Source organism: Engraulis encrasicolus, chromosome 12 (assembly GCF_034702125.1).
Source record: "Engraulis encrasicolus isolate BLACKSEA-1 chromosome 12, IST_EnEncr_1.0, whole genome shotgun sequence".
Taxonomy (NCBI): Eukaryota; Metazoa; Chordata; class Actinopteri; order Clupeiformes; family Engraulidae; genus Engraulis; species Engraulis encrasicolus.
Window position 1 is genome coordinate 23,532,360 of NC_085868.1, and position 26,861 is coordinate 23,559,220.

At 43.8% G+C, this 26,861-nt stretch overlaps 3 protein-coding genes across 3 annotated transcripts; all 3 read left to right on the forward strand.

The window, feature by feature from the left end:
- Positions 1-429: 429 nt before the first annotated feature.
- On the forward strand, positions 430-10,412 carry klhl41b (kelch-like family member 41b). Its single transcript, XM_063211787.1, has 8 exons — positions 430-872; positions 1,674-1,838; positions 2,093-2,827; positions 5,171-5,328; positions 7,790-7,897; positions 8,857-9,042; positions 9,608-9,754; positions 10,184-10,412. The coding sequence occupies exons 1-8, from the start codon at positions 642-644 to the stop codon at positions 10,293-10,295; spliced, it is 1,842 nt and encodes a 613-aa protein (XP_063067857.1). The 5' UTR covers positions 430-641; the 3' UTR covers positions 10,296-10,412.
- A 654-nt stretch (positions 10,413-11,066) lies between these two features.
- ppig (peptidylprolyl isomerase G (cyclophilin G)) lies at positions 11,067-22,712 on the forward strand. Its single transcript, XM_063211788.1, has 13 exons — positions 11,067-11,222; positions 11,956-12,020; positions 12,140-12,214; positions 12,394-12,501; positions 12,590-12,634; positions 12,747-12,834; positions 13,306-13,335; positions 13,459-13,598; positions 15,691-15,880; positions 16,288-16,569; positions 17,506-17,587; positions 18,278-18,429; positions 20,881-22,712. Exons 2-13 carry the CDS (start codon positions 11,960-11,962, stop codon positions 22,067-22,069), a joined length of 2,442 nt encoding a protein of 813 aa, XP_063067858.1. The 5' UTR covers positions 11,067-11,222; positions 11,956-11,959; the 3' UTR covers positions 22,070-22,712.
- Positions 22,713-22,880: 168 nt separating this feature from the next.
- Positions 22,881-24,348, forward strand: phospho2 (phosphatase, orphan 2). The gene is made up of 2 exons (XM_063211789.1): positions 22,881-22,962; positions 23,181-24,348. The coding sequence occupies exon 2, from the start codon at positions 23,203-23,205 to the stop codon at positions 23,929-23,931; it is 729 nt and encodes a 242-aa protein (XP_063067859.1). The 5' UTR covers positions 22,881-22,962; positions 23,181-23,202; the 3' UTR covers positions 23,932-24,348.
- Positions 24,349-26,861: the final 2,513 nt, after the last annotated feature.

Here is a 26,861-nt window from a genome sequence, read left to right on the forward strand (position 1 = left end):
GTTGCCAGATTGGGCTGTTTCCCGCCCAATTGGGCTGGTTAGGATGGCTGTGTGCGGGTAAAAATGGCATTTAGCAGAAAAACCTGCCCAATTTTTGCCATAGAAATCAATAGAATTGGGCGGGATTTTGTGCTTCTAGGCGGGTTTTCAGCATTTTTTGGGCTGGAAATCATCAGCCTCATCTGGCAACCCTGTCTCTGCCTACGGCCCAGCCTGCATACCCTCTGTCCAGGGACGGCAGGGAGCATAGAGGATAGGGGGAGGAGGAGAAGGGACAGAGAGAAAGAGTGAGTGAGAGAACAGGATGGGAGATGGTGTGTGTGTGTGAGTGTGTGTGGTGGTGGTAGAGAACAGGACGGGGGGTAGTAGCCTACGGGGCTAAATTTAGAGGTGGGGGGCGTATTAAATAACAGCCCCCTCATGCTGCAAAGCTTTTCTCTGCTCTGCCCTTTTCCAGCCAGCACCGTGTGGCGAGCAGACCCCCTGGCCGCCATCTCCTCTCCACTCCACTCCACTCCACCTCACACCTCCACATCTTTTCCCCCAAAATTTCCCACACCGGATACAAACTGTGGATTTACTCTTCCTGGGACAACACCATAGTCTAAGCCTTCTCGGTCGCTTCTGTCCTTTCTGTTACCATGGATCCCACCGCCATTAAGGAGGAGCTGCGCCTCTTCCAGAGCACGCTGCTCCAGGACGGCCTCAAGGAGCTCCTGAACGAGAACCGCTTCGTGGACTGCACCCTGAAGGTGGGCGACCGCTGCTTCCCCTGCCACCGCCTCATCATGGCTGCCTGCAGCCCCTACTTCCGAGAGATCTTCTTCGGGGAGGACGGGAAAGAGCAGTCTGCGGACGCCAACACCAAGGAGGTAGAGTCCAAGACAGTAGTGATGGGCAAAATGGGATTCCTTTTTTTAAAAAGTATTTTTTGGGGTGTTTTATTAGTTAATTTATGATAAGGCAGTGAGAGATTTGACAGGAAACGAGTGGGTAGAGAGATGGGGAAGGTTTGGCAAAGGAACCGGGCAGGGTCGAACCCGGGTCGCCGGCATAGCAGCCCAGTGGCCTAACGTTAAAGCCACGGTAGGGATGCAAAATGGATTACTTCATCACATTCTACGGCCACAAATCCCAAACGATCTGGTTTTACCTGTCCAATTTCACCAGGTGACCATTCAACCAGCCAATCATCTGGCTGATTTGGGCAAGTAAAACAAAATCATTTGGAATGTGTGGCACCTGATTGTCACTAATGAATCCGTTCGCACATCATTGGTACTAGAGTAGTGTACTTTCATCAATCCTGAAGGAAATTAAGGTGTTCAGCAGTGTGCATAATATACACGAAAATACACAAATATACAAAAACTTAATACATATTACACAACTTATTATTATTATTAAACGTATAGCACATGTCTGGGGAAGCCGTGGCCTAGTGGTTAGAGAGTTGGCCTTTCAATCTAGGGGTTGCCGGTTCGAATCCCCCCTGACCTCTCCCTACATCTCCATCCATGGCTGAAGTGCCCTTGAGCAAGGCACCTAACCCCACATTGCTCCAGGGACTGTAAACCAATACCCTGAAAAATAATAGTTGTAAGTCGCTTTGGATAAATGAAAGCGTCAGCTAAGTACAATGTAATGTAATGTCATGTCTGTGAACGCTGCAGGTGGTGCTGGACGATGTGGACCCCAACATCCTGGACATGATCATCCGCTACCTGTACTCTGCCGAGATCGACCTGACCGATGACAACGTGCAGGCCATCTTCGCCGTGGCCAACCGCTTCCAGATCCCCTCCGTCTTCACCGTCTGCGTCAACTACTTGCAGCAGGTGCTCCATTCTTTCATTTATATTATATTATAGTGTATCATATTGTGTTATATTATATTATATTATATTATATTATGTTATGTTATGTTATGTTATGTAATACATTTATATTATGATATATTTATATTATATTATATTATTACTTTGTTACTTCTTACACCGTTATTGGTCCTGTCTTGCACTCTAATGTCTGTCTTGTTATCAGTCCTGTGTGTGAGTGTGTCACTTGACTTTGACTTGATTTGACTCTACAGAAGCTCTCGCTGGCCAACTGCCTGGCCATCTTCCGGCTAGGGCTGGTGCTGAACTGCCCCCGGCTGGCCGTGGCGGCGCGGAACTACATCGCCGACCGCTTCGACAGCCTGTCGGAGGAGGAGGAGTTCCTGCAGCTGGCGGCCCACGAGCTCTTCGCCATCATCGGCACGGACTCGCTCAACGTGGAGCGCGAGGAGAGCGTGTTCGAGGCACTGATGCGCTGGGTGCGCGTCGACAAGGAGAAGCGCAGCAAGGTGCTGGTCGAGGCCTTCGACTGCCTGCGCTTCCGCCTGATGCCCGAGAAGTACTTCCACGACAAGGTGGAGGGCGACGAGCTGATCATGGCCAACGCCGAGCTCATGAAGAAGGTGCAGGAGATCAAGGACGCCTTCCAGGGGAAGCTGCCCGAGACGAAGAAGAAGGAGCCCAAAGGAGAGGGCGAGAACGAGGGAGAGGAGGGGGAGGAGGAGGAGGAGGAGGGCATGCTGCCTGGGTACCTGAACGACAACCGCCGGTTGGGCATGTACATGCGTGACCTCATCGTCATGGTGAACGACTCGGCGACTGTGGCGTACGACGTCAACGAGAACGAGTGCTTCCTCACCGCCATGTCCGACCAGGTGCCCAAGAACCACGTCAGCATCTGCAACGCCAAGAACCACATGTACATCATCGGAGGCCTGTTTGTGGATGAGGAGGACAAGACCAACCCACTGCAGTGTTACTTCTATAAGGTAAAGGAACCCCGGGGTCTATAAAGTAGAAGTAGAATTACTGTTACAGATGTAATAACAAAACTCATATTATTATGCTATGATATTACATAGTTGCAATCATGGACTACTAGTGTTTTTAATTACGTACATCCATAACAGTACTTCTACTTCTACTTTATCCACCTCTGGAAGGAACTCACTGCAGAGTTATTTGTATCATCAGGTAAAGGAAAGCCCACTGTAGTGTTATTTCTACCAGGTAAAGCTGACGTGGGCAGACTCAGGCCTGGGGGCCACATGCGGCCCGCTGAGACATTTCATGTGACCCACAGAGCCTTTACGAGAAAGACAACTTTTACATCCAACTGGAAATTCTCACAGGCTTCTTGTGGGTTTGAGATAGAAGAAAGTAAATAGGCTACTGTTTTTTATCTAAATTCATTTTAATATCGTATGCAGGAATTAAATAGTCAACAATTTATGTTGATGTACATTATTCTCTATCATTAAGACCAGCAATTTGTAATGTGCAATTTTTGTTTCCAATATTCTGAACCCAATATTGCCCTTGGACCAAAATAATTGCGAGGCAAAGGAACTCACTGTAGTGTCATTTCTATCAGGTGAAGGAGAGCCCTGAGTTGAAAGAGGATTCTTTTTCACAGAACAGATGAGACAACAGGCTTGTTTTTACCAACTTTAGTTGCAATGGACAATCACCTAGTGTGGTCAGTAAACCAACTGATTCATGGCTAGTTTTTTAGTTCTGGGTGACAAAACACAACACAATTTATCATATTCTGATCCACTGCTGTATCCAATACAACAATTAATTACCAATATAAATATGAATATCCAATTGTGATATCCAATGTAATAATGAATTGATAGGTCTGAGGAATGCCTCACTAAAAGATCACATACTGTATAGTAAATGTTATTTTGTTTAATTTCAAGGATTTTGTACTTTGTACTAATTTGTTAACTTATACTTTATTGTCACACTGTACATGTGAAAGGGGTACACTTATCATTTTTGAGTATTTTAGGGGATGTTTTAATTGACTATTTACTGAATACTTGTACCTCTTATCATTTATGGTGTATTTGTATGGGGTGTTTTAATGAGCCATTCACTAGATAGGCCTACTCCTTGTATCATTGGGAATAGACATCCAGACATACAGGTAATTTCACTTGTAGAAACAGAAAAAAATCATAGAAGTATGATAATTACCACAACATCTACTGTATATAAAGTAAAAAGGGAGAGGGCTGGAGGGCTGCAGTGTTCAAGTGGTAAAACTGGTGGTGGTTAGCCAAGACGTAGAAAATATTTTTTTAAAAAGGCAGGACGCCAAGGCACTCTTCTTAGATAAAACCGCTTTATTATAGAGACTAGTTCATGTTTGAATTTAAATAATTAAAAATACTGCCACTGCCAACATGTTTCTGCCCGCTACAGGGCCTTCATCAGGGCACAAGGTGAATCAATTTATATAGAGTACTCACAGTCTGATTGTGCCCCCCCCCAACAGTCAGCCCCACCATGGTAAATACCTGCAAAAATAATTTAGGAGGGCCCCCATGTCTGTATTTTGTCTAGTGCCAAATGAGTAGACCCGCCGCTGCTGTTACAAGTAAATATCTTTCTTGGGTTTCAACATGGTTTATTTTCCCATAATTCTGGTTGTGCCTAATTCTGGTATCGGCACAGATACTTTCTCATTATACTCATACTCGTACTCCTCAAACACTTGCCGATACCAGGCACCATACTGCTATTACACGAAACAATGCAAAATCTCGTCACATTCTGTGGACTTGAAAGCAGCATGGGAAAAAATCCTCACCTCATACATTTACTAACATTTATATCTACATGGAAATGGACAATAACAAATATCACAAGTGAAAAAAAACATGGCCATGCATTTCTTTTCATTGTATGTTGGTGGTAAAAGGTATCGGTATCGGTACTCTGTATCGAGTACAGACATTAATGTACTCATACTTGTATCGGTTTTCAAAAAAGTGTTATCGGTGCATCCCTAGTGAAAAGGCATTTAGCCAGTATTCTGCCAAATGCTGGAACCAGCGTTCTGATTAAATTATTACTGCCCCAACAGTGGCGGGTTTTTCTCTTTCTCAAGCACATAGAATGACGATTGTTTATGATAATGTGCTATACAAATGGTACTGCTATTGCTACAATAACACGCATTCTTCCCTGTGAGATGCTAATAGGCTACAAGCAAAAAACAATGAAGAGGCCTCCATATCTATGGTTAGGTCCCCTGAGTTTTCAACATGCTTTGATTTCCCATAATAACTAGCGACTCACCTGTCTGTGTGTTGCAGCTGGACACCCTGACGTCTGATTGGATGGCGCTGCCGCCTATGCCGTCCCCAAGGTGTCTGTTTAACCTCGGCGAGTACGAGAACCTGCTCTTCGCCATCGCAGGGAAAGACCTGCAGACAAACGAGTCCATCGACTCTGTCATATGCTACGACACAGAGTGAGTTGAATTCTGGATCATTACACAAAACATAGATAGATATAGTATTTAATGTCCTTTCGGGAAAGTTTTGTGCCATTTACAGGACGTCTGATACAGTTACAAAAACACAGAATAGACAAACATAATACACACGCCCTGAAACATCTATTCATTGGTGGAAAACCCCAGCTACAAAAAGTAAAAACCATGCCACATTTTTTCTCCAGCCAATTCAATAAACCAGCTGATCCTAATTACTTCCCTTAACCCATTAAGACACAGCGTTATACATCTGCTGTTATCAGAATGGCAATGACCAAGTCGTAGTGCATTACTTAAGGCCCTGTGTCATGTCATAGTGTTGTAGTACTATGGTAGTTAACTTTCAATGACTATTACAGCGTGCCACTGGAGGTACGGCGTGCATACACATGAACGACGTGACGTTTTCCATGTGTGTTACGCCCTTTTGTGGGGGAAAACAGCCAATGCAAGTCAATTGGTGGTGATGGGAAAGAATAAACGAAAGACAAGGGCAACATGCCGAAAACGTGTTGTGTTGCGGGCTGTTCAAATAATATGGCCAGACAGCCGTGGCTGAAGCATGGACTGTGTTCATTTAGGCTAGCCGATGGAGCATAAGTTACTGAGACATTTGGTTTGCTTTCCCCCACAAAGGGGCGTAACGCACATTTACGAGCAAAGTACCCGGATGGCCGTTCATGCGTATGAGTTAATTGGTGAAATCACCTACCGGTATGTTGAGAGCACAGATGGAAGGAAAACCTAAGCAGGACTGTCACTATGACAGTTCATTTTTTCCACCTCTGATTATTACACAACACATCTATTACCCATGCACAGATGTGTCAATCCTAGATACAGAAAATAAAAATTTGATACAAATTTACTATTTTGATCCAAAAAGCGTTAAACCATCTGAGTGTAATGAGTACTCACATCATGTTGACTCAGGTGGTGTTTCCACGTAGCAGGATATTTTTTAGCAGGGTATTTTTTTCTCCTGTTTAGATGTAAACGCATGATGTGGATAAAAATAAATCCTCCATTGTAACAAATGCATTTCAGCCCCCTAAATAGGATATTTTTATAGCCTGCTTTTTTATATCTGGATTTTAAATATCTGCTATGTGGAAACGGAAGGCCAAAATCAATGTAACCAGGAGAAAAAAATATCCACATATAAAAATATCCTGCTACGTGGAAACAGCTCCTCAATGAAAATATCTGCTATGTGGAAACGGAAGGCCAAAATCAATGTAACCAGGAGAAAAAAATATCCACATATAAAAATATCCTGCTACGTGGAAACAGCTCCTCAATGAAGTCATCAGGGGTGAGTTTCTCAAAAGGGAAGTTGTTAGCCTGTTAGCAACTTCGGTAGTTGCCAATGGGAAAATACATTGAAAGCAACGAAGTAGCTAATGTAGTAAGCAACTTTGGTTTCGAGAAATTCACCCCAGGGGTGTTGGAAGGAAACTGTGACAGGGTTTTTCTCGTTACCTCTGAACTGGGTTTTCTGATACCTTTGTCCATGTGTGTTAATATCGGTCTCTCTTCCAGTTAGCTCTTTTTCATCCAGTTCCAGTGCTTGTCATGTCTACTGTATAACCTGAGGTGTAAAATAAGTACTTACTGATATAATTACAACACTAGCACATGGTCTTACATAGTTTATACGCCTGTCATTCCACTGTACCTAATGAAGTAAATACACTGTTAGAGTATGTCTAATTTTAGTTGATGACCTGTCTTTAACTCAGGTGCATGTTATGTCTTGTGGGGTATTTTAGGGTTTACTGTAACTTACTGCTCTGTCTTCGGACAGCAGGGTGCATGTCATGGGGTATTTAAATATATAACTTGCTGCACTGTCTCCTGATAGTAAGGTGCATGTTTGATGGAGTGATCTGATGGTATCCAAATTACCACTTTATTATTCCACGCACTAACTCCGCCCATTTCAGTGTTTTTCATACTGCCACAGAATTTCCAGTCAGCTAGTTCTGGTTAGGCTTCCCATAGTCTTTCTCAATAATTTACCACAGGGGTGGGGAACCTTTTTCATTCGAGGGGCCACCTCAAATTCATCTGACGGCAGTAAAAGTCCTCCAAGGGCCGCACTATGAACACAAACCAAGATTTCCCCCTGCACTTTAGGCCTATATTGAAGGCAGCCACCTTTAAAACAAACCCCACCTTCTCTGGTACATCTGAATATAACTTATTTTCTAAGATTCCTTTACAAAATATGCCATATTTCATGTGAAGCTGCATAACATTAAAATTGTATTGGGGGGTGGATTAAATGGCCTCAAGGGCCACAAATGGCCCTCGAGACATAGATTCCCCACCCCTGATTTAGCACTAGCAGCAACTGCTATCAAAATTGTAATGGCGCCGCCCTTGTAACCGTAGATAATAAGGTGGATAACTTCCTGTTTCTATCTCCTGACAGTAAGATGAAGTGGAGCGAGACAAAGAAACTGCCCCTGAGGATCCACGGGCATTCTGTGGTGTCACACAAAGGCCTGATCTACTGTATCGGAGGAAAAACAGATGACAAGTGAGTACAACTGTGTGTGTGTGTGTGTGTGTGTGTGTGTGTGTGTGTGTGTGTGTGTGTGTCTTTGTGCGTGTGTCTTTGTGCGTGCATGCGTCTTTGTGCTCCGACATATGGCACACTCGACGCACGGCAGCTGTCCCTACCCTGTCACTACCCGCACATAAAGTGCTTGTCTGAACGTTCATTCGGGTTCTCCCGAAGTATTTTTACCCCTCACAAGGAATCTGTGTCACAAATAGCAGCGTTGAGGCTACAAGGAAAAAGAAAACATGAACTGTATTTAACATAACTTGCAGTCAGCATTCAGCATTGCATTCCAGCATAGCAGTAGCAAGTCCTAGCTACTGATGTTGATCAGGAAATGCCTTGACTACCTATCTGCATATGAAGGGCTTCGTTGCAATATTATGTATATCCACTTTGGGACCCTTTGGGAAATTGCTTTGCATTGCAAATTGCATTTTATCCCCTTAAGACACGGCATTATAAATAAGCTGTTACCAGAATGGCAATGACCAAGTCGTACTGTATTACTTAAGGCCCTGTGCACTGTCACAGTAGTGTAGTACTATAGTAGTTAACTTTCATTGTCTATTACAGCGTGCCTCAGGAGGTACGGCGTGCATTAAGGGGCTACATAGGTTTAAAATATTTGAATGGCAAGAATTCACACATAGATTATACAATAGGACTTCTGAACAGTCATTTCCAATAATAAAATGCAAAAGTAAAAAATGGTGGATACGAAACTCTTCATATGTTTATTTTTTCTGTACCACGATGTACTAAGTATCCCCCTTTTTATACCTTTTGTAAGTAGCCTTCTGTGTTGAACAGCATATTCCTGTAATGCCTTTACTGAAGTGAGTGCTTTTAATCTCATTGAGAATGTACCGTATGTAGTGTAAATTGTACACGAGAGTAGTTACAATAAAAGGTTTTCTATTCTGTATCAACAGCAAAGCGCTCAACAAGATGTTTGTGTACAATCACAAGCAGTCGGAGTGGAGGGAGCTGGCCGGCATGAAGCGTCCCAGGGCGATGTTCGGCGCCGTCGTTCACAAGAACAAGATCATCGTCAGCGGAGGAGTGAATGAAGAAGGTTTGACTGCAGAGGCCGAAACATATGACTTCGCCACAAACCAGTAAGTAGCCTCTGACGATATCTAGTAGGCCTATTGATTTTCATTATAGCCTCTTACTGCAGATGGGGTCGACGGCAGGTCTATTCACTATTTGCTGAAAATACTCAACTACATCATAACAACATTGCTATGACAGTACCGAGTGCCTTAAGTAACAGATTAAGACATAGTCATTACAATTTTGGTGACAGCAAGGTTATAAAATAGGCTCTGCACTAAGGGGTTAAGTAGAGTTTGCATTGATTATGATAGGACAGCTAAAAAGGTGGATAGGAAATGATGGGGAGAGAAAGAGATTTGGGAAGTGACCCAGGGCAGACTCAAACCTGGGAACCCATGAGCATGCAAGCTCAAATCTTCCCATTGGCTTAGTAATGTTATTCTTTCCACCTTGGAGTTGTGTAAATTAGAAACTGTTGGCTTGGCTTATAAGACAGAATTTTGAGTCATTTTGACACTATGCTTTTTTCGGTGGGTGTCCATCCTTTTCATTTGGGATTGAACTGTTGCATTCAGAATTTGTACATAGTTGCTAACACACTAACTTCACACGTGATGTCCTCAGGTGGGAGGCATTCACTGAATTCCCGCAGGAGAGAAGCTCTGTGAATTTGGTGAGCAGCGGAGGATCACTGTACGCTGTCGGAGGCTTCGCCCTGATGGAACTCGAAAACAAAGAAATCGGCCCATCAGAAGTCACAGATATCTGGCAGTAAGTCCTCTTCCACCCCATTACTCTTAGCTGACTTTTTTTTAATCCAAAGCCACTTACCTTTGCTCAAGACCACTTCAGGCTCGGATGATATGGGGTATTACGTAACTTTCGTCGTTTTGGGTAGGGTGCGCACATCCAAATTCACTTGTTACAGGTGCTAGACAAAAGTGTCAGACCGTTGAAGAAGGTAGGTCTGCACACTGCGGTATAAGTTTATTAAATTAAAACAGCAACGTTTCGATCACCCTGGATCTTCGTCAGGCATTAAAACAGCAACGTTTCGATCATCATATTATGCATACAATGTCCCTGACTGACTGACCCTGATTGTGTGTGTGTGTGTGTGTGTGTGTGTGTGTGTGTGTGTGTGTGTGTGTGTGTGTGTGTGTGTGTGTGTGTGTGCGTACGTGCGTGTGTCGTCCGCAGGTATGAGGAGGATAAGAAGCAGTGGAGTGGCATGCTGAGAGAGATGCGCTATGCAGCCGGGTCCTCCTGTTCTGCCATGCGTCTCAACGCTGCCAGGATGCCCAAACTCTGAAGCAAAGCATTCTACAACGACCTTCTCACCTCGTTACCCCTCCCATAGCCCAGCTGTCGGGAGCCATCCTGCTGTAGCCCTTTAAAAAGAAGAGAGCAAGCCAGAGAGTAGAGAAAAGAGGAAGCTCTCTGTCTTGGAAGAATCTGTGTTGAGGCACTTGAAGTCTTGAAACACATTATCCAAATTTTGAGGCAAAAGCCTGTGTAGGCCTATGTGATGACTACAGACTCTGGTGGTCCCACATTTTTGTTGGAAAAGAGTACAGAGCAGTGTTGTATAACGTAGAAGTAGAAGTACTCTTAGAGATGTAAGTACAACACTAGTATTATGATATTACATATTTGAAATCATGTAATATCATAGCTCTGGTGTTGTAATTACATCTGTAAGAGTACTTTACTACAGAGGGCTATTTTATGATCCTTATTTCAAACAATGACTACTGTGATGTTTTAAAACGTGAATTTCTCTCAGGTTATTTTACTATAAAATAACAGTTCAACCTGTTTCATTTCAATCACTTGCGCCAACACATTGGATGTCTGAAATGTATGTATGCTCCCTTTTTGTAAAAAATGAATAAATAAATAAATAAATTAAAGGTTTTTTTCTGACATCTGCTCTTTGCCTCTTTGCACTGTCACTGTAAATAATAGAGTGGTCGTCACATTCAAGAATGCAAAACAAAATCTAGAATAGTCTCTTGTGTTAGTCCTTCAGCAGAAGGAACAGAAGAAAAAAACCCACATGTCAATTAGGACATTTTTCCCTGACGGACCAATACCCAGCATGCATTGCAGTGGCCCATAGCGCCATCTTTGGAAACCGAGGTCTAGGAGGACTTGAATTTGACGCGTGTTTAATTTTGTATTTAGTTCATGCGTAAATGTTTGCCCTTTGGTAACATTCGTCCTCTCCTTTAAAGAGGTAATGTTTGAAGTGTGTTGATTTTTTTTCTTTGCTGTGACCGACGGGACGACGCAGTTATTCTTATCTCCTGTGGTTATGTACAAATTCAGCTAAGTTCGCGACGTGCAGTCAGCTAACTTGATCCAAGCTAGCATAGGTTATGCACACTGTATATAAGTCAGTAGTTATGCAGCCCTAATGCCATTTTGAAAGTCGAACCACGTTAAACATTAATATGCCTGGGTTTCATTTCCTATGTAGCCCCGTGTAATGCAAGCATGCCTCGTTGTTTAATTGAGATCGTGTCCGTACTGATGCAGCTGATTAGCGAACACTGGTTGGCTACACGATTGGATGATCATAGTGAGTGATGGTTTCAGGCTAGTTAGCTATCACGCTAAATTTGAATGAATTAATGCGTAGTTCTATCTGTAATAGAGATCGCGTTAATGTTGTGTATGAGTAGAACAAGCGTCCCATATGGCAAATTTACAGAATCGCTGTTAACTGGCAGGCATTTTGGACATGGGTAATGTGTCGTTTACTTTCACTTTGACTGTCGAAAGGAAGTGTTGTGAAAGTGTATGTTGGTCCCTTCTGGCAGCGTCTCAGTAAGTGCACTTGTGGAAGTGTTATTAGCTATGAGGCGAGTACAGACTGCATTCAAAGTTGTTGTATGTTTTTTTTGCATTGTAACAACTAACCTGGGAATTACTCCTGGGGCACTAACTTGGGATGTTTTTGTTTACAGCGTGATGGGGATAAAGGTGCAGCGACCACGCTGCTTCTTTGACATCAGTATCAACAACGTGCTAGGTAATACCAAGAAGACCCATATTGCACAACACCTTAAACAAGTGTCTTTAACACCCGTTTAACTGCATTGCACATTTAGTAGCTACCACGTTGTCATTGTGTCAATTTGTGTTTCATAGTTGGAAGGGTGGTGATCGAATTGTTTGCTGATGTGTGTCCGAAGACGTGTGAGAACTTCCGTTGCCTATGCACAGGTATGAGGGCAGTTATAAGGACATACTTTTCTATTTAAAAATGCATACAGTATAATCTGAGTCACTGATTAAACGCATTAGAGATGTACTGCTGATGTGACAGTTTTTTGAAAGAGTGGGATTTCATTTTCTGAATTTGTCGGTAGAAGGAATAATATGGCACATTTCTTCCTTGTCAGGTGAGAAGGGTGTCGGAAAGGGCACCCAGAAACCCTTGCATTACAAAGGATCCTTGTTCCACAGAGTAGTGAAAGATTTCATGATCCAAGGAGGGGATTTTAGCGAAGGTAAGTGTTTTTTTGCTGAAAACATTCAATATCGTTCTGTAATTGTGTTCATGAATAGTACAAAACAGTGCTGTTGTATCTCCCAAAGGCAATGGCCGAGGTGGTGAATCCATTTATGGAGGTTTCTTTGAAGGTAGGAATATTACCCTTTCGGTCGGTGTTTTTCACTTCTATAATATCTGAAATATGAGCCTCACTAAGATGTCAGATTGTGTTGTAAATTTTAAACGTTGTGTCTGTGACAGATGAGAGCTTCTCTGTCAAACACAACAAGGAATTCCTTTTGTCCATGGCCAACAGGGGAAAGGACACTAATGGATCTCAGTTTTTCATGTAAGAGACTCACAGATTTCTTTATAAATACTAGATAAACTTCTGTTTGACCGTGGACTTTTCCATGCTGAAATTGTGTATTGCAATGACTAATTTGAATGACACGTACACCAAAATCACTTCTATGCTTTCACCACTTCTGCTTTTTTTCCCACCACTATACTCTCATCTTAACACAATATTCATGTGTTATCATTGACTACCATGATAGAAATTTGTCTTTATTAAAACTCGAGAAATGTTGTGATTATGTTTTTCCTGTATGCTAAATATGTCTGTTGTCTTCCTTTTTATTCAGTGTTACCATTCTTAAGTTACATATTCTGATTGAAATGTTCTTGCTGTTCTTGATGATGCCTAACCCGTGAAACCCAAAGTGAAAGTAAAAATCTGGTCTCTTGAAGTCCTGCCTAGCATGCATCTATGTGAAATTACGTGACCTGACGCACTCTTTGGTCTTCATTGCAACAGAACGACAAAGCCAACACCTCACCTTGACGGGTAAGTGTGATCACATTATCCACAGCACTTTAGAAGTGTTACCTGGCATTGTTTTTTTCTTATCTGTTTGGCTGGCAGTACTTAGCTATTGATCGATTTGTGTTTTTTGTCTTATCCAATCAGCATCCACGTGGTGTTCGGTCAGGTGATTTCCGGCCAGGACATCATCAGGACCATCGAGGCTCAGAAGACGGACCCCAACAACCGACCCGTTAGCGAGGTGAAGATGATGAACTGCGGTGAGCTGGTCCCCAAACCCAAAGGTATGGTTTCCGCTTTCACATGCCACCTTCAAGACATGTTGCGTGATCGATATAACTGTTTGGGCTTTAAAGCTATTTTTCCCGAGCATACGTAAGGTCAGGTTTCTCGAATTTCTGACCACCGTGTAGGCAGACGAAGTAACACTCCACTTTAAGTTCCTTCATTTCATATTCCTATCGTAATTTCAACTAGACTGCCTGTGCAGTCGCCTTCGACTGCTTAAGGTATATCCCCGAAACGCGACGCTTCCAGTCCCCCATCATTCCTACCACTCCCGTCCACCATTTTGTAAACGTATATGATACATACAGACGTGACATGACGTGCATAGGCTTAAAACCAAACGACTATTGTGAAAATGAAGCAAAAAATGGGGCAAATGGTAATACTGTTTTAATGGTTCAGTGGACATAAGTTACCACATTAGGTACAGTGTAATAACCAGTGTAACAATATTTAATACAATGTAATTTTTTTACTTACATCATGTGTTTGTGCGTAAGTGGTATTACATGGTATTGCATATTGTTACACTGGTATTACACTATATTACATGGTATTGCATACTGTTACACTCGTTATTACACTGTACCTGATATTGCATATTGTTACACTGGTATTACACTAGTATTACATGGTATTAAATATTGTTACATTGGTTATTACACTGTACCTAATATGGTAGATTCACTGAAATGGTGAACCATTAAAGTAAGGTGTTACCGGGCAAATCAATCCACCCAGTCAGAAGTTATGGGTCAAATGAAAATTCCGCCATTTTGAAAGTGTTGTCTTCCAAACTCGAATCAGTTCATGAACCTACCCTAGAGCATTCACACACAAAATCTGGGACAAATCCATCCACCCGGTCAGTAGTTATGGGCCAAAGAATAATTCGGCCATCTTGAATTCAGCCATCTTGAAAGTGTTGACCTCCAAACTCGAATCAGTTCATAAACCTACCCTAGAGCATTCACACACACCAAATCTGGGACAAATCCATCCACCCGGTCAGAAGTTATGGACCAAACAAAAATTCGGCCATCTTGAATTCAGCCATCTTGAAAGTGTTGACCTCCCAACTCGAAGCAGTTCATGAACCTACCCTAGAGCATTCACACACCAAATCTGGGACAAATCCATCCACCCGGTCAGAAGTTATGGACCAAACAAAAATTCGGCCATCTTGAATTCAGCCATCTTGAAAGTGTTGACCTCCAAACTCGAATCAGTTCATAAACCTACCCTAGAGCATTCACACACCAAATCTGGGACAAATCCATCCACCCGGTCAGAAGTTATGGACCAAACAAAAATTCGGCCATCTTGAATTCAGCCATCTTGAAAGTGTTGACCTCCCAACTCGAAGCAGTTCATGAACCTACCCTAGAGCATTCACACACCAAATCTGGGACAAATCCATCCACCCGGTCAGAAGTTATGGACCAAACAAAAATTCGGCCATCTTGAATTCAGCCATCTTGAAAGTGTTGACCTCCCAACTCGAAGCAGTTCATGAACCTACCCTAGAGCATTCACACACCAAATCTGGGACAAATCCATCCACCCGGTCAGAAGTTATGGACCAAACAAAAATTCGGCCATCTTGAATTCAGCCATCTTGAAAGTGTTGACCTCCCAACTCGAAGCAGTTCATGAACCTACCCTAGAGCATTCACACACCAAATCTGGGACAAATCCATCCACCCGGTCAGAAGTTATGGACCAAACAAAAATTCGGCCATCTTGAATTCAGCCATCTTGAAAGTGTTGACCTCCAAACTCGAATCAGTTCATGAACCTGCCCTAGAGCATTCACCCAAAAAATCTGGGACAAATCCAAACATCCGTTCAAAAGTTATCGCGTTAACACGAAAGACCTTACGCGGCGGCGGACGCGGCGGACGCGGCGGCGGCGCACGCAAAACCATTACATCCCCGACGCTCCGCGTTTCGGGGATATAAATATGTATAATTTCTGTAAGGGTATAGTTGGGTGTCTGTATTGCTGTGTAATATACCAAGCACTATTCTTTCTCTCTCTCTCTCTCTCTCTCTCTCTCTCTCGCTCTCTAATCTCACTCCATGTAGCTCCCAAGAAGGAGAAGAAGCGCCACAAGTCTGCTTCCAGCGAGAGCGAGGATGACTCCGACTCCTCGTCTGACTCTTCAGACACTGACGACTCGGAGAAAGAATCCAAGAAGAAGAAGAAGAAGAAGCACAAGAAGGAAGCCAAGAAGAAAAAGAAGGAACAGAAACGCAAAAAGAAAGATAAGAAAGGGTTAGTACTCCACTGTTGCATTCGTGCTGCCATTTGATTCATGAAGTAGATTTAAACTGAACTGATGTGATTGCATATCAGAAAAGACTGTAATGAAGTGTGCCACTTGCAACTCATATTGCTTGCTTGTGTGCAAGCCAGACAGAGTAAAAGCTAAGCTTAAACATTATCCGTTCACAAACTGCCTGCAGAGAATATCACAATTGGCTAATTTTGATATTGCAGAATGTCGCTTTTTCCCCCACTACTCATGCAGTCTTTACTTAAGAATGGCTGTTGAACACATGTCTGTTGAAGACTGATGGTTTGAAATTAGGATGAAATTATGGATAAATTCATTAATCGTTAGTTGATTGACCTTATCGATCGACTTAGGATTAATTGATCGCTCTTCTCTGTCGTGGTAGATCTGAGGAAGAGGCCGAGGAGGAGGAAGAGGCAGAGGCGGAAGGCCCGCCCCTGTCCACCATCCGCCCAGAGGAAGTACCGGCCATCCCAGAGAACCGCTTCCTTATGAGACGCAGTCCGCAGCCCCGAGAGGACGCCGCCGGAAAGGACAAGAGCAAGGAGAACTCTGGGAAAGACAAACAGAAAGACAAGGAGCGGGACAGGGGCAAGGATAAAGATAAGGACAAGGACAGGGAAAGGGAGCGGGACAGAGATCGGGAACGGGAGAGACAGAGGGACAGGTGAGTTCTGATGGATGTCGGCATTGTGGGAAAAGTTGGCTTCAAATGTGTACTAGAGGATGACATTTTACGGGAATTCCTGTGGGTCCCACAGGATGGGAGTAAAGATTTTAAAGATGAATGGGAGCGGGCAGGAGCGCTAATAAAGATGAATGGGAGCGGGCAGGAGCGGGAATAAAGATGATTGGGAGGGGGCAGGAGCGGGAATTAAAATGAACAGGAGCTGGAATGCTCGCTTATTTTTCATTAAAAAAGCCTCGTGTTTTTTTGACGAAACGAGAGTGGGATTGATTTTGCGTGGGAGTAGGCAGAATTGGGAAACCTTCTTTTCAGGAGTGGACGGGATGGGATTTGTTTCTTTTACTCCAGTCCGGGATGGGATTTTTTTTTTGGTACCGGGATGGGATGGGAGTGAAAATCCACTCCCATGTCATGCTCTAATGTGCACTATCAACATAAAACTATTAAAAAGTCTTATGATGTTGATTAGAAGCTATGAAATATCTCTCAAAATATTGAACTTATGGACCATGTTTAAATAAAAAAAAAGACTTGGTTGTTCTGGGCTTTATTTTGATTATGATAATATAGGGTAGATGAGACAGGAAAGTGGTGGGAGAGGGAGATGGGATAGGGTTGGGAAATGACTTGGATTGGACTTGAATCTGGTTCCCCACTCGCCACATATATGGTATTTTAGGGTGCTTCACAGCAACACCCTCCCATGGACCATTCATAATGTTGGTCTTCACATGGAATTTTTGGTGAACAAAATGAAGTCAAAGGTTATCCTGAGACATTATGCAGATGTGTTTATTCAATTATTAGCATTTAGTAAAACAATACACCGTCTTCTCAGAAGGTATGTAAATGTCCACTCCATCTTAATTTACTTTAATTGTCCTCTTTTTATCCCCCTTCCCTCTGTTCTGCTAGGCCCATGTTGAACTCCAGACAGAATCGCGCCAGGCTAGTGATGACTCGCTCCGGCAGAAGAATTAAAGGCAGAGGCCCCAGGGTAAGGAAACGAGAAAAACACCTTACCACAATATCGGCCCTTTTCACAGTGACTTCAGACAAGTTCCGGTTTGAAGCGTATCAGGATAAAACAACTACCGGTTTCAGGTCTTAATACAGACTTATAGAGACAAAGTAGCATGTATGTAGGGCTGTGCAATATATTGAATTTATGTCACGATATCAATATTGCCTTCAAACAATATCAAATTTAATAAAAATCGAGTTGATATTTGTGTTTACTGCCAAGAGGTAGGCTACACTGCACGCAATACATTCCCCTCTTGAGCCATTGCGAGTGCAGAGCAGACTGGCTAACCAACACTCGTGCAGAATACCACTGTGTGTTTCTCCATGGCTCTCCACTCACACTGCTGAATGGAGGGAAGATTGTGGAATTGTTTGGCAGATTTTTTTTTCTTAAAAAAATAAATTGTTTAAAAAATGCCACTCGTGGATGTACCGGGTGAAGGTTGACCTGCTTCAAAGGCATTCAAATGTCCAGTGTTTGTAGGTGTCTGACTTCACTTAAAAAGGGCCCATGATGGTATATAAAAATATGTACCCTCCCTGGACCCTGGGTATCAATTGCACTTAAATACGCAGAGAAACTGATTTTGATTTTCAGGAGTTAAATCCATATTTTTCTTCTTCTGTTTTTTCCCCCTCCTTTTGCCTTGATGTCTTGCAGAGGTATCGCACCCCGTCTCGATCTCGCTCTCGTTCCTGGGACCGCTTCAGACGCAGCGAGACTCCGCCGCATTGGCGTCAGGAGATGCAGCGCACGCAGAGAGTGCAGCGCACACGAAACGCCAGTGAAGAGCGCTGGATAAAGGGAGACAAGTATGCATCAGACCACTAATACATACACACAAAGCATGTATGTGATGGGAGTGACCATCACTAGGGTTGTGGATGTTTTCTGACTTTCACGCCAATGAGCGGTCAAAATCCCAGTTTACTACCCCAGAAGGTCCGGGTTTGAGACCGGGCTGGGCAACTCTACCCCCCTTCGCTACAGTATATGGTGATGGAAATGGTGTAAAGAGCCCTTAAAGCCATCAGTCCAGGTTTATATAAAACATGCTTCTCACACACCATGCATACTAAACTGTTGCAGATGCAACGGATGCCAACCCAGCAGGGTTCACCAGTAGAATGTTAGTGAATCTCCCTCCCGAAGCTTCATACAGTATCCGTGGCAGGCAGCGAGCTTTGGACCTTTAGATCGGTGGTATTGTACTGTGCGTTGACTGGTAGGTCGTGGGTCCGAGTCCCGAGTGGCGGACTGGGCAGGATTACCTCGCTTACACAGACATGTTTTCAAGGAGGCTTATCTAAGCATAACTACCTTTCATGGAGGTCTACATTAGTGACGGGAAACGAGGCTTTAGCAACTACAAGCTAGTACCTCGCATTGCAAATCACCCCGTCCTACCTACAGTACCTGTAAACAGGGTAGCCGCGCGGTCTAAAAAGACTAAAAAAGGTCTGAAATATTTGTCCCAGGTCTAAAAGTTTTAACAAAGGTCTAAAATTTCTTTTGTCTTTTCCCCCCCAACCGGTCTGCTGCGAAATGCAATGTATGAAACGTGACCGTCAATCATGAACATTCATTTTGGAAAATGTGAACGAGCGTGAAAAGCGCAGACGACACTTGTGCATTTCGGTTCTGTTAGCCCGTGAGGCAGCTGGTCAGGGGAGGATTGTTTGTAGGCTATCTAAGAGTGGTTGTTGAGGATATTTGGGTCATCGTGGAAAATTGGGCACTTAAACCACGTTGTGCCAAATGTATTGCGTCGTCCCAGAAGACCGAATTGTGTGGATTGATTTACCTCCACTTCGATTGACAGCCAGCAACACAAACCGTGCCCAGCGGCAAATCCAAGGGCCGATTAAGGTTGGTGGAGCTCCGTTACTTCTGGCAGAGGTGTTCTCTGCGTCTTACAAATCATCACGGACCACCACTATAATTGCTATTATGTTATTTTAACAATGCGCAAATGTCTCGCCAAAACAATGAATCACGTGGCGAAACTAATCATATTAGCTGTAAGTAGTGCATCTATCTGTAGTCAACTTGGAAGATTTTTTTATGAATCATAGAAACATGCTTACAGTTTGAATAAGGGCTCAACGGTGGGCTGAGGGAGGTGCCTGCGCCGTGCGCGCATGCAGGGCTGTGACTTTCTCCATCGACGGGGAGAGTGAACTTTTTTTTTTTATGGCGCTAGAAATGCTAATCTCCGCTTTGCGTAAGTGCATAACCGTAAAGTTATGAACCTGTTAACTTTATACACAGATATGTTGCTCTCCCTCATAAAGTCATCATTGGACTTAATCATATTTTGCCCTGTTCATGTGGGGAGAGATGGGAGACTTGGTGACTGTGAGTGCCTGTTCACTGCTCATTTGTTGCACGCACAACAACCTCACCTGAAGTTTGTAGGGCTTTATAGCATACAGTAACTCTCAGTAACAGTAACATAATGTTTTAATGTGCAAGGCTTCTGTATTGTCAAAGTAATTTACAATTTGCCTATACATCTTATTTACAGATGTTTTGGCAAGTGTAGACTTGCATGAATGGAAGAAATATCTTGTTTTCAAAGGGCACATTTCTTTAGATAGGCTACTATGAAAATATGTCTCATTGTGAGGCTAGGTACTGGTACCAATGGAATAATTTTATCAAGCATACCTTCATGGCATATTAGGGCCTACTATGGGTTGACAGTATTTTCAGGTTGGGTGTGTTGCACCCTAGCTCTGTCTTGGAAAAAATATGCCGCCCCCCCTGAACAATTTCACTCCAGAATTGCTGGAATATGGTTGGAATATAAGACAATTATGACTTTTTCTTAAATACTTGCCACTATTATTATTTTTGCCACTATTATTATTTTTGCCATTATAATTATTGTTATCTTTTCGTGATACCGGTGCGGCAACTGGGAATGGGAGCGATGCTGGTCTAAATTTTCAATTTTTGTGGTCTAAAATAGGTCTAAAAAAAGGTCTAAAATTTGATGTGGTCAAACCTGGGGACACCCTGTGTAAAAGATATGGTAAATAAACTCCTTATCCGCCTAAGAGGTCTGCCATGAAAATCAGGTAGTGTAGTGGAAGTGTCTGAAGTGATCTTGTGCTAAGCATGGCAGACTCTAAAGCCAAGCTGTCTACCTGTGATCAACATACTGTTGAATGGATACGCGTTTGAGTGCAACAAGCCGCACAAATGTTCAACCACAAACATCTGACTTTTTTTTGTTTTTCTTGTTTGTGTTTCAACAGGGGAGACATGGAGAAAGAGAAGCCGACATCTGAACCCGAGGGCAAAGACTCCGAGAGAAAGAACTCCGACAGAGAGCGAAGGAACGCGGAGAGAAATCGAGATCGTCGAACCTCCGACAAAGAGAAGGAGAAGGAGAAAGACAAGAAGACCTCAGAGAAAGGCAAAGAAGACTCCCACAGCCCTTCCAGACACAAGGACAAAGACCGCAAGAGCCGGCGCCACCACTCCAAGAGCCGAGAACGGGAGGACGGAGGCGAGGAGAAGGCGGAAGACGGAGCCCGCCGAAGGAAGGGAAGATCCCGCAGCAAAAGCGGAGAGAAGAAAAGCGACGGAGGAGGAGATCGCAGACGCAGCCGCACGGACGAGAAGAAGGACCGCTCCCGAAGCAAGGACCGCAAGGAGAAGGACGACAAGAAAGAAAAGGACGACAAGAAAGAGAAGGAGAGGAAGACATCGGGAACCAGAGACCGGGACAGGAGCAAGAGTAAAGACCGGAGCAGGCACTCTGAGACGGACGGCAAAGACAAACGGAAAGAAGAGGCGGAAAAGAAGATGAAGAACGGAGAGAGAGAGAAAGCCAAGTCCCGCAGCAGAGAGAGAGACTCCAAAACAGACAAGACCGACAGCAGGCGCCGCTCAAGGTCACTGGACAAGGACGGGAGGCGCAGATCAAGGTCAAGGTCACGGGGGCGTGGCCAGGGCCAGCGAGGCCAATCGCGGGACCGAACAGGCGATAAGGGGCGAAGCCGTAGCAGAGACCGCAGAAACCGGCGCTCCAAGAGTCGAGACCGAGAAAGAGACAGGGGGCGAGATCGGGAACGGGAGAGGGAGAAGGAGAAGGAGAGGAGGAAGAGCAGCAGGGACAAGTCCAGAAGTCGGGACGGACGCAGGGACAAAAAGTCCAAGAGCCGCGAGCGCTCATCTAACCAGCGGCGGAGCAGAGACAAGGAGGAGGAGAAGAAGAGGAGGGGGAGAGACCACAGCAGCTCCAGTAGCAGTAGCAGCAGCAGCAGAGACTCCGACAGCGACCAAGACAAGAACAAGAACAAACACCGCAAGAGCGCCAGTCCCAAAGCCAAACGACCAAGCAGCCGAGACAAGAAGCGAGACCAGTCACAGAGCCCCCGGAGGAATCGAGACCATCGAAAGGATGGCAAGAACCAGTCAAGCTCCAGCGATAGTGACTAGACTCATTACTGTCAAGGTCTCAAACAGAGGCTGTCCGCGAAGTATAGTGACAGCGGTTTTATAGTCTGTGTGTGCGTGCGAAAGAGAGAGAGGACACTTATACTTGTTGGGACACTTCTGACTGAAATTTTACACTGTAAACTATCACAGAATCCAACAGTGTGTTTTACAGTCACTGAAATGGTATTTTCAATTTGGGACTGTGGTAGCTAAGACCTGACTTTGCTGTCGGTGATGCAAAAATATAAGGCGGTTTTTATTATTTTCATGTTGTGTTTTTATTTTCATGGTAATCTTTTGCCCCTTTGTCCTCCTGTGTTATAACTGTAACAGACCACCGCAGTCCAACCCGTTTGCCAATTAGAAACAATAGATGGCATTGCATAGTAGAATAAATAATACTTTTACATTAGGAACATACGTGTGGGTAGTGGGCCATTCATGGGACAACAAAACGTGTTTTTGACATGGGACAGTGGTTTATGTTTTAGGGGAAAGTGTTTTCATTTTTCTACCTCTACGGGTATGTCCATTGAAACAGGAAGGTTTTTTTATTGGCGTGTATGATTTGTAATTATAAATGTGCAAATATCAGCTGTTTTATCCATTAAAGGTGTTCTGGGGCAGCATCACCCAAAATGTACTCTCTTATGATTGTGTTTATTTTATTTGGAGAGCCAATGTTGCTCTGTGAGTGATGGCATTCTTGCAAGTCAGGAAATGTCAAATGATTGACGTGTGCCTATGCCAATCCCTGACTAGGGTTATTGTAGGCGGGATTAATGTTGGCCAATCAATTTGCTGAGTTACTCAGAGTATGTGAAGGAGGTGAACGACTCAAGAACCGGTAGGAAGCAAACGAAACGTAGGGCTTGGCGCAGCATTTCGAAAGCGTAAGTAAAGATAAAAAGGACATTGTAAAAGTAAAGTTCGTAATTGTAGTTTCGATTAAATGTAAATCAACCATCTGTGTCCATCTAGAAGCAAGAGTTGTGAATTCCAAAACAGCTCGCTGTTAGCTGGAACACTGATAATCTTAGTCTTGATTGTAGGCTGTCAAGCGAGCGTCAACAGAATCGATTTTTTTCATGAATGGTATTGTGTTTTACAGGGCAGTGAGGAGTTGGAAAGCGATGAAGACTCTCATTGCATTTGATTTCGACCACACCATTGTGGACGACAACTGTGACACATGGGTCATCCAAAGCACCCCGGACAAGTGCTTGCCAGACTCGATTAAAAAGAGCTATCAAAAGGGTCGGTGGACTGAATATATGGGCAGAGTTATGTCATACATAGGTGATCAAGCCGTCACACCAGAAGCGATCCGTTCTGTCATGAATACGATACCTTTCACAGACGGTATGGTGGAGCTCTTCACGTTCATAGCTGGACACAAGAATGACATCGACTGTATCATCATCTCCGATGCCAATACGCTTTTTATCGACTGGGTCTTGGAGGGAGCAGGGCTTCAACCAGCATTTGACAAAGTGTTTTCCAATCCAGGTAGTATCGACACCCGTGGTTACATAACGGTGCAATGCTACCATTCCCACGAGTGTGTAAAGTGCCCAATCAACATGTGCAAAAAGAAGATTCTCGAGGAGTTCCTTGAAGACCAAAACAAGTTGGGCATAAAGTATTCACGGACGATTTACGTTGGAGATGGAAGCAACGACTTGTGCCCGCTCAAGTGCATGCGTGAAGAAGATATTGCCATGCCACGGAAAGGGTTCACCCTGGAACGTCTGTTGCAGGCCGGAGTTGAATCCAAGGAAGGCACGCTTCTGAAGCCTCGTGTCGTGGTGTGGTCAAGCGCTACGGAAATTCTCAGTGAACTGAAAGCGGTCATCCAGTAGAGGGCGCATGAGGTGCATGAACTGTGCACTCAAATCAATTACAAGGGCTACTACTACCAATTAACCACTAATCACTTTTTAAAATGACTGGGTCCTCGGTGTCATACGATGTATCACTACTATGAGGCGATATCGAACAATGCAAAGAGGTGGTGGGCTATACAATATGAGTGAATAACCAGCTTCATATTTGCCGTATCAGGGCCGCTGACAGCTTTGGCTGGGCCCAGGACAAAGTAATCTGAAAGGCCCCCCCATCCAATGCAGTCAGTGTAATGAGGGCCCAATTACGGGTCCCCCATCTCCCTGGGCCCGAGACAGCTGATCCCTTTGTACCCCCTTGTCTGCTTCCCTGGCCATATCTGTCTTCACTTTTAATTAAAAAAAATAATAATAACAATAAAGATACTGGCGACACATGTGGCTACAGAGAGTTTTATTGGCTGCAGATAACGTTTTTTTAAACTGCTGTGTGAAAGCCTGGGAAACTCACGTTGTCAGTATAATAAAGAGCAGTAGCCTGTTTCTGTGGCAGTTTCTCTTCGTCCTCCTTGTTACATGTGCTGCACTTTACCCTGTGCAAAATCTGTTTTGATTCAACAGTGCGATTTTCCTCCCACGAAACACGATCCCATAGGCTAGCCTACTTGAATGACAAATAGGCCTATAGACCTTTCCTCTGTGTGCTACATGAATACTTGTTTTGTAATTTGGCGCTATTTTGTGTCGTGTGAATAATTTATCATAGCCTAATATAGGCCTATGAGGAGACGCCCACTGTCCGCTTATTGAACTGGCGCACAACCCCCCAGCATTGACAGTCGATTGTTTGCTGAAGGCTATTGTGAAACGATATCAGCCACGGCGAGCATACCAACGACACGATGTGAGGCATCCTCCCCTGCTGCTCGTACATTCTTCCCAAAAGCAAACAATCATGAAATGATTTGCGTGATAATCAGAACTGTGGCGATGCGCTTTGGAACCATTTCGGAGACGACGCGCAGGAGAACACAGGTAGGGACCAGGGAGCAATCGAGTCCATTGTATTGAGACCATTGTTGTTGTTATGTTTATTTACTTGAAAGATCGAAATGCTCAGCTTCCTCATATGGAAATAGCCTAAACGTAGGTCTGTGTTATGGGTATTGCGGGTATATGATGGCCTATATCAAAACAGTGCGAATGGTGAATAAATCAAATCCACACTGTCTGCATTGCCATGACTCGAGAATTTGGAGCGAAATTCTATTATGCAGGCGGACAATAAGCCTAGGCCTATAGGTCTTCTAGATCACAGAAAAATGTCATAGGCAAATGATCACTAAACAAATAGGGAGATAACAGGATTCTTTAATTCACCTCACACATGTAATAATCTTTTTATCCCAATGGTTTATCCAATAGATGTCAACAAACCCACGTGAAAAGCTCGTGACACAACAAGCAGCAACAGCCTATAGAAATGCAGCTTACCGAGGTGGTCCAAGTATGTTCAACTGCAGTGTGCAGGGCGGGGGGCAGGTCAGGATCACATCTCCCTCCTCCCCCCTGAGCACATCGACTGCCTCCCCCTTGTCATTCAGCGCTAAACTTCTACACGGGAAGAAAAATAGCTCTGGAAGTCACTGCACCGTGCAGAGCAAAGACGCAGAGTTTTCACAAATAAAATCGTAGATCCATTCTCTCTACTCCACTAATGTATAGGCCTAATGGTTTGGTGAGTGTAGGAAACACGAGCTGGGAGCTTTGAGTGAACCTCGTGATGAACAGCACGCGAGCCTGTTTAGTATAATTTATTAATCCCGAGGGAAATTAATATAAGGACAGCTACATGTAGTAGGCCTATTTGTTAACGCATGGGTCTAATTTGAATAATTATTAAGTGTATCTTCTTAGTATCTTAGTTTGAAGACCAGATATGTGGTGCCAGTTTCTAAAAATCGAAAGACGGGTACAGTAAAGTGCAGTAAAACGCCTGTGCAGTGGCGAATTATTCCATGTGTGATCCGCTCGAAATTAAACATAGGTACCCATCATTGAAAACGAAAGCATGAACACATTCTTCAAAGTCCCAAAGCCTGGATGCTGTCGCCACAATCTCTTTAGGATTGGGGACTGGACTCTGAGCAGGCCATTGCAGTAGCCTTTGGTATCCTTCGCGCATCTGCCCCGCTTCCAAACTGACACCCTGACACATGACACATTCAGCATTAACCTTTTGTTTTTAACCGTCTAACAGCGCATACCATTATCATTAAATCAATGGAACCTAAAGCAGTTGCAGAGACCGTTTCATATTGGATCAATCCCTTCTCCTTTACTAGGCTATGAAAGAGAAAGTAAGGTCAAGGACAAATTATTCTATGTAAATGGAAATAAACACTCATGCATTTGGTTGTCAAGTCTGTCGCCCTGAAAGTTCTACTAGCCTACATGCATATGATAGAGGCACGCCCGATTAGCCTACGTGCGCATACATTATTCTGCAGTTGGCATAATTCATAGGTTACAAATTTACAGATAGGCCTAGCAATAGATGACAAAAATACCCTGTACCGAAATTCTAAGCATCTGCCTCGCCATCAATTGTATCGAAACGAGTCACCTCGTCATCTGCTCCACTCCCATGGCTTTTAAAATGTAGGCTATTTCCCGCTGCCTTCCCTTTGTTATTGATCCGAAAACATCCCTTTTTTAAATTGGGCTACTCTCCTCTTGTGGGGAAGGAACACGTGTGGAGAAAGGGGAGAGTTATTAAAAAATTACCCTAGCGTGGGTAATCTCTCTCTCTTTCTCTATCTCTCTCTCTTTTACGCACGAAGTTGACAGGTGGCTAGCCTGTGATGATCAGCAGGGGGAAATAGACGCGTGATGCGACATATGTCGATTCAGCATAGAAATGCTTCGCAAGTTTTTGTTTTTAAACT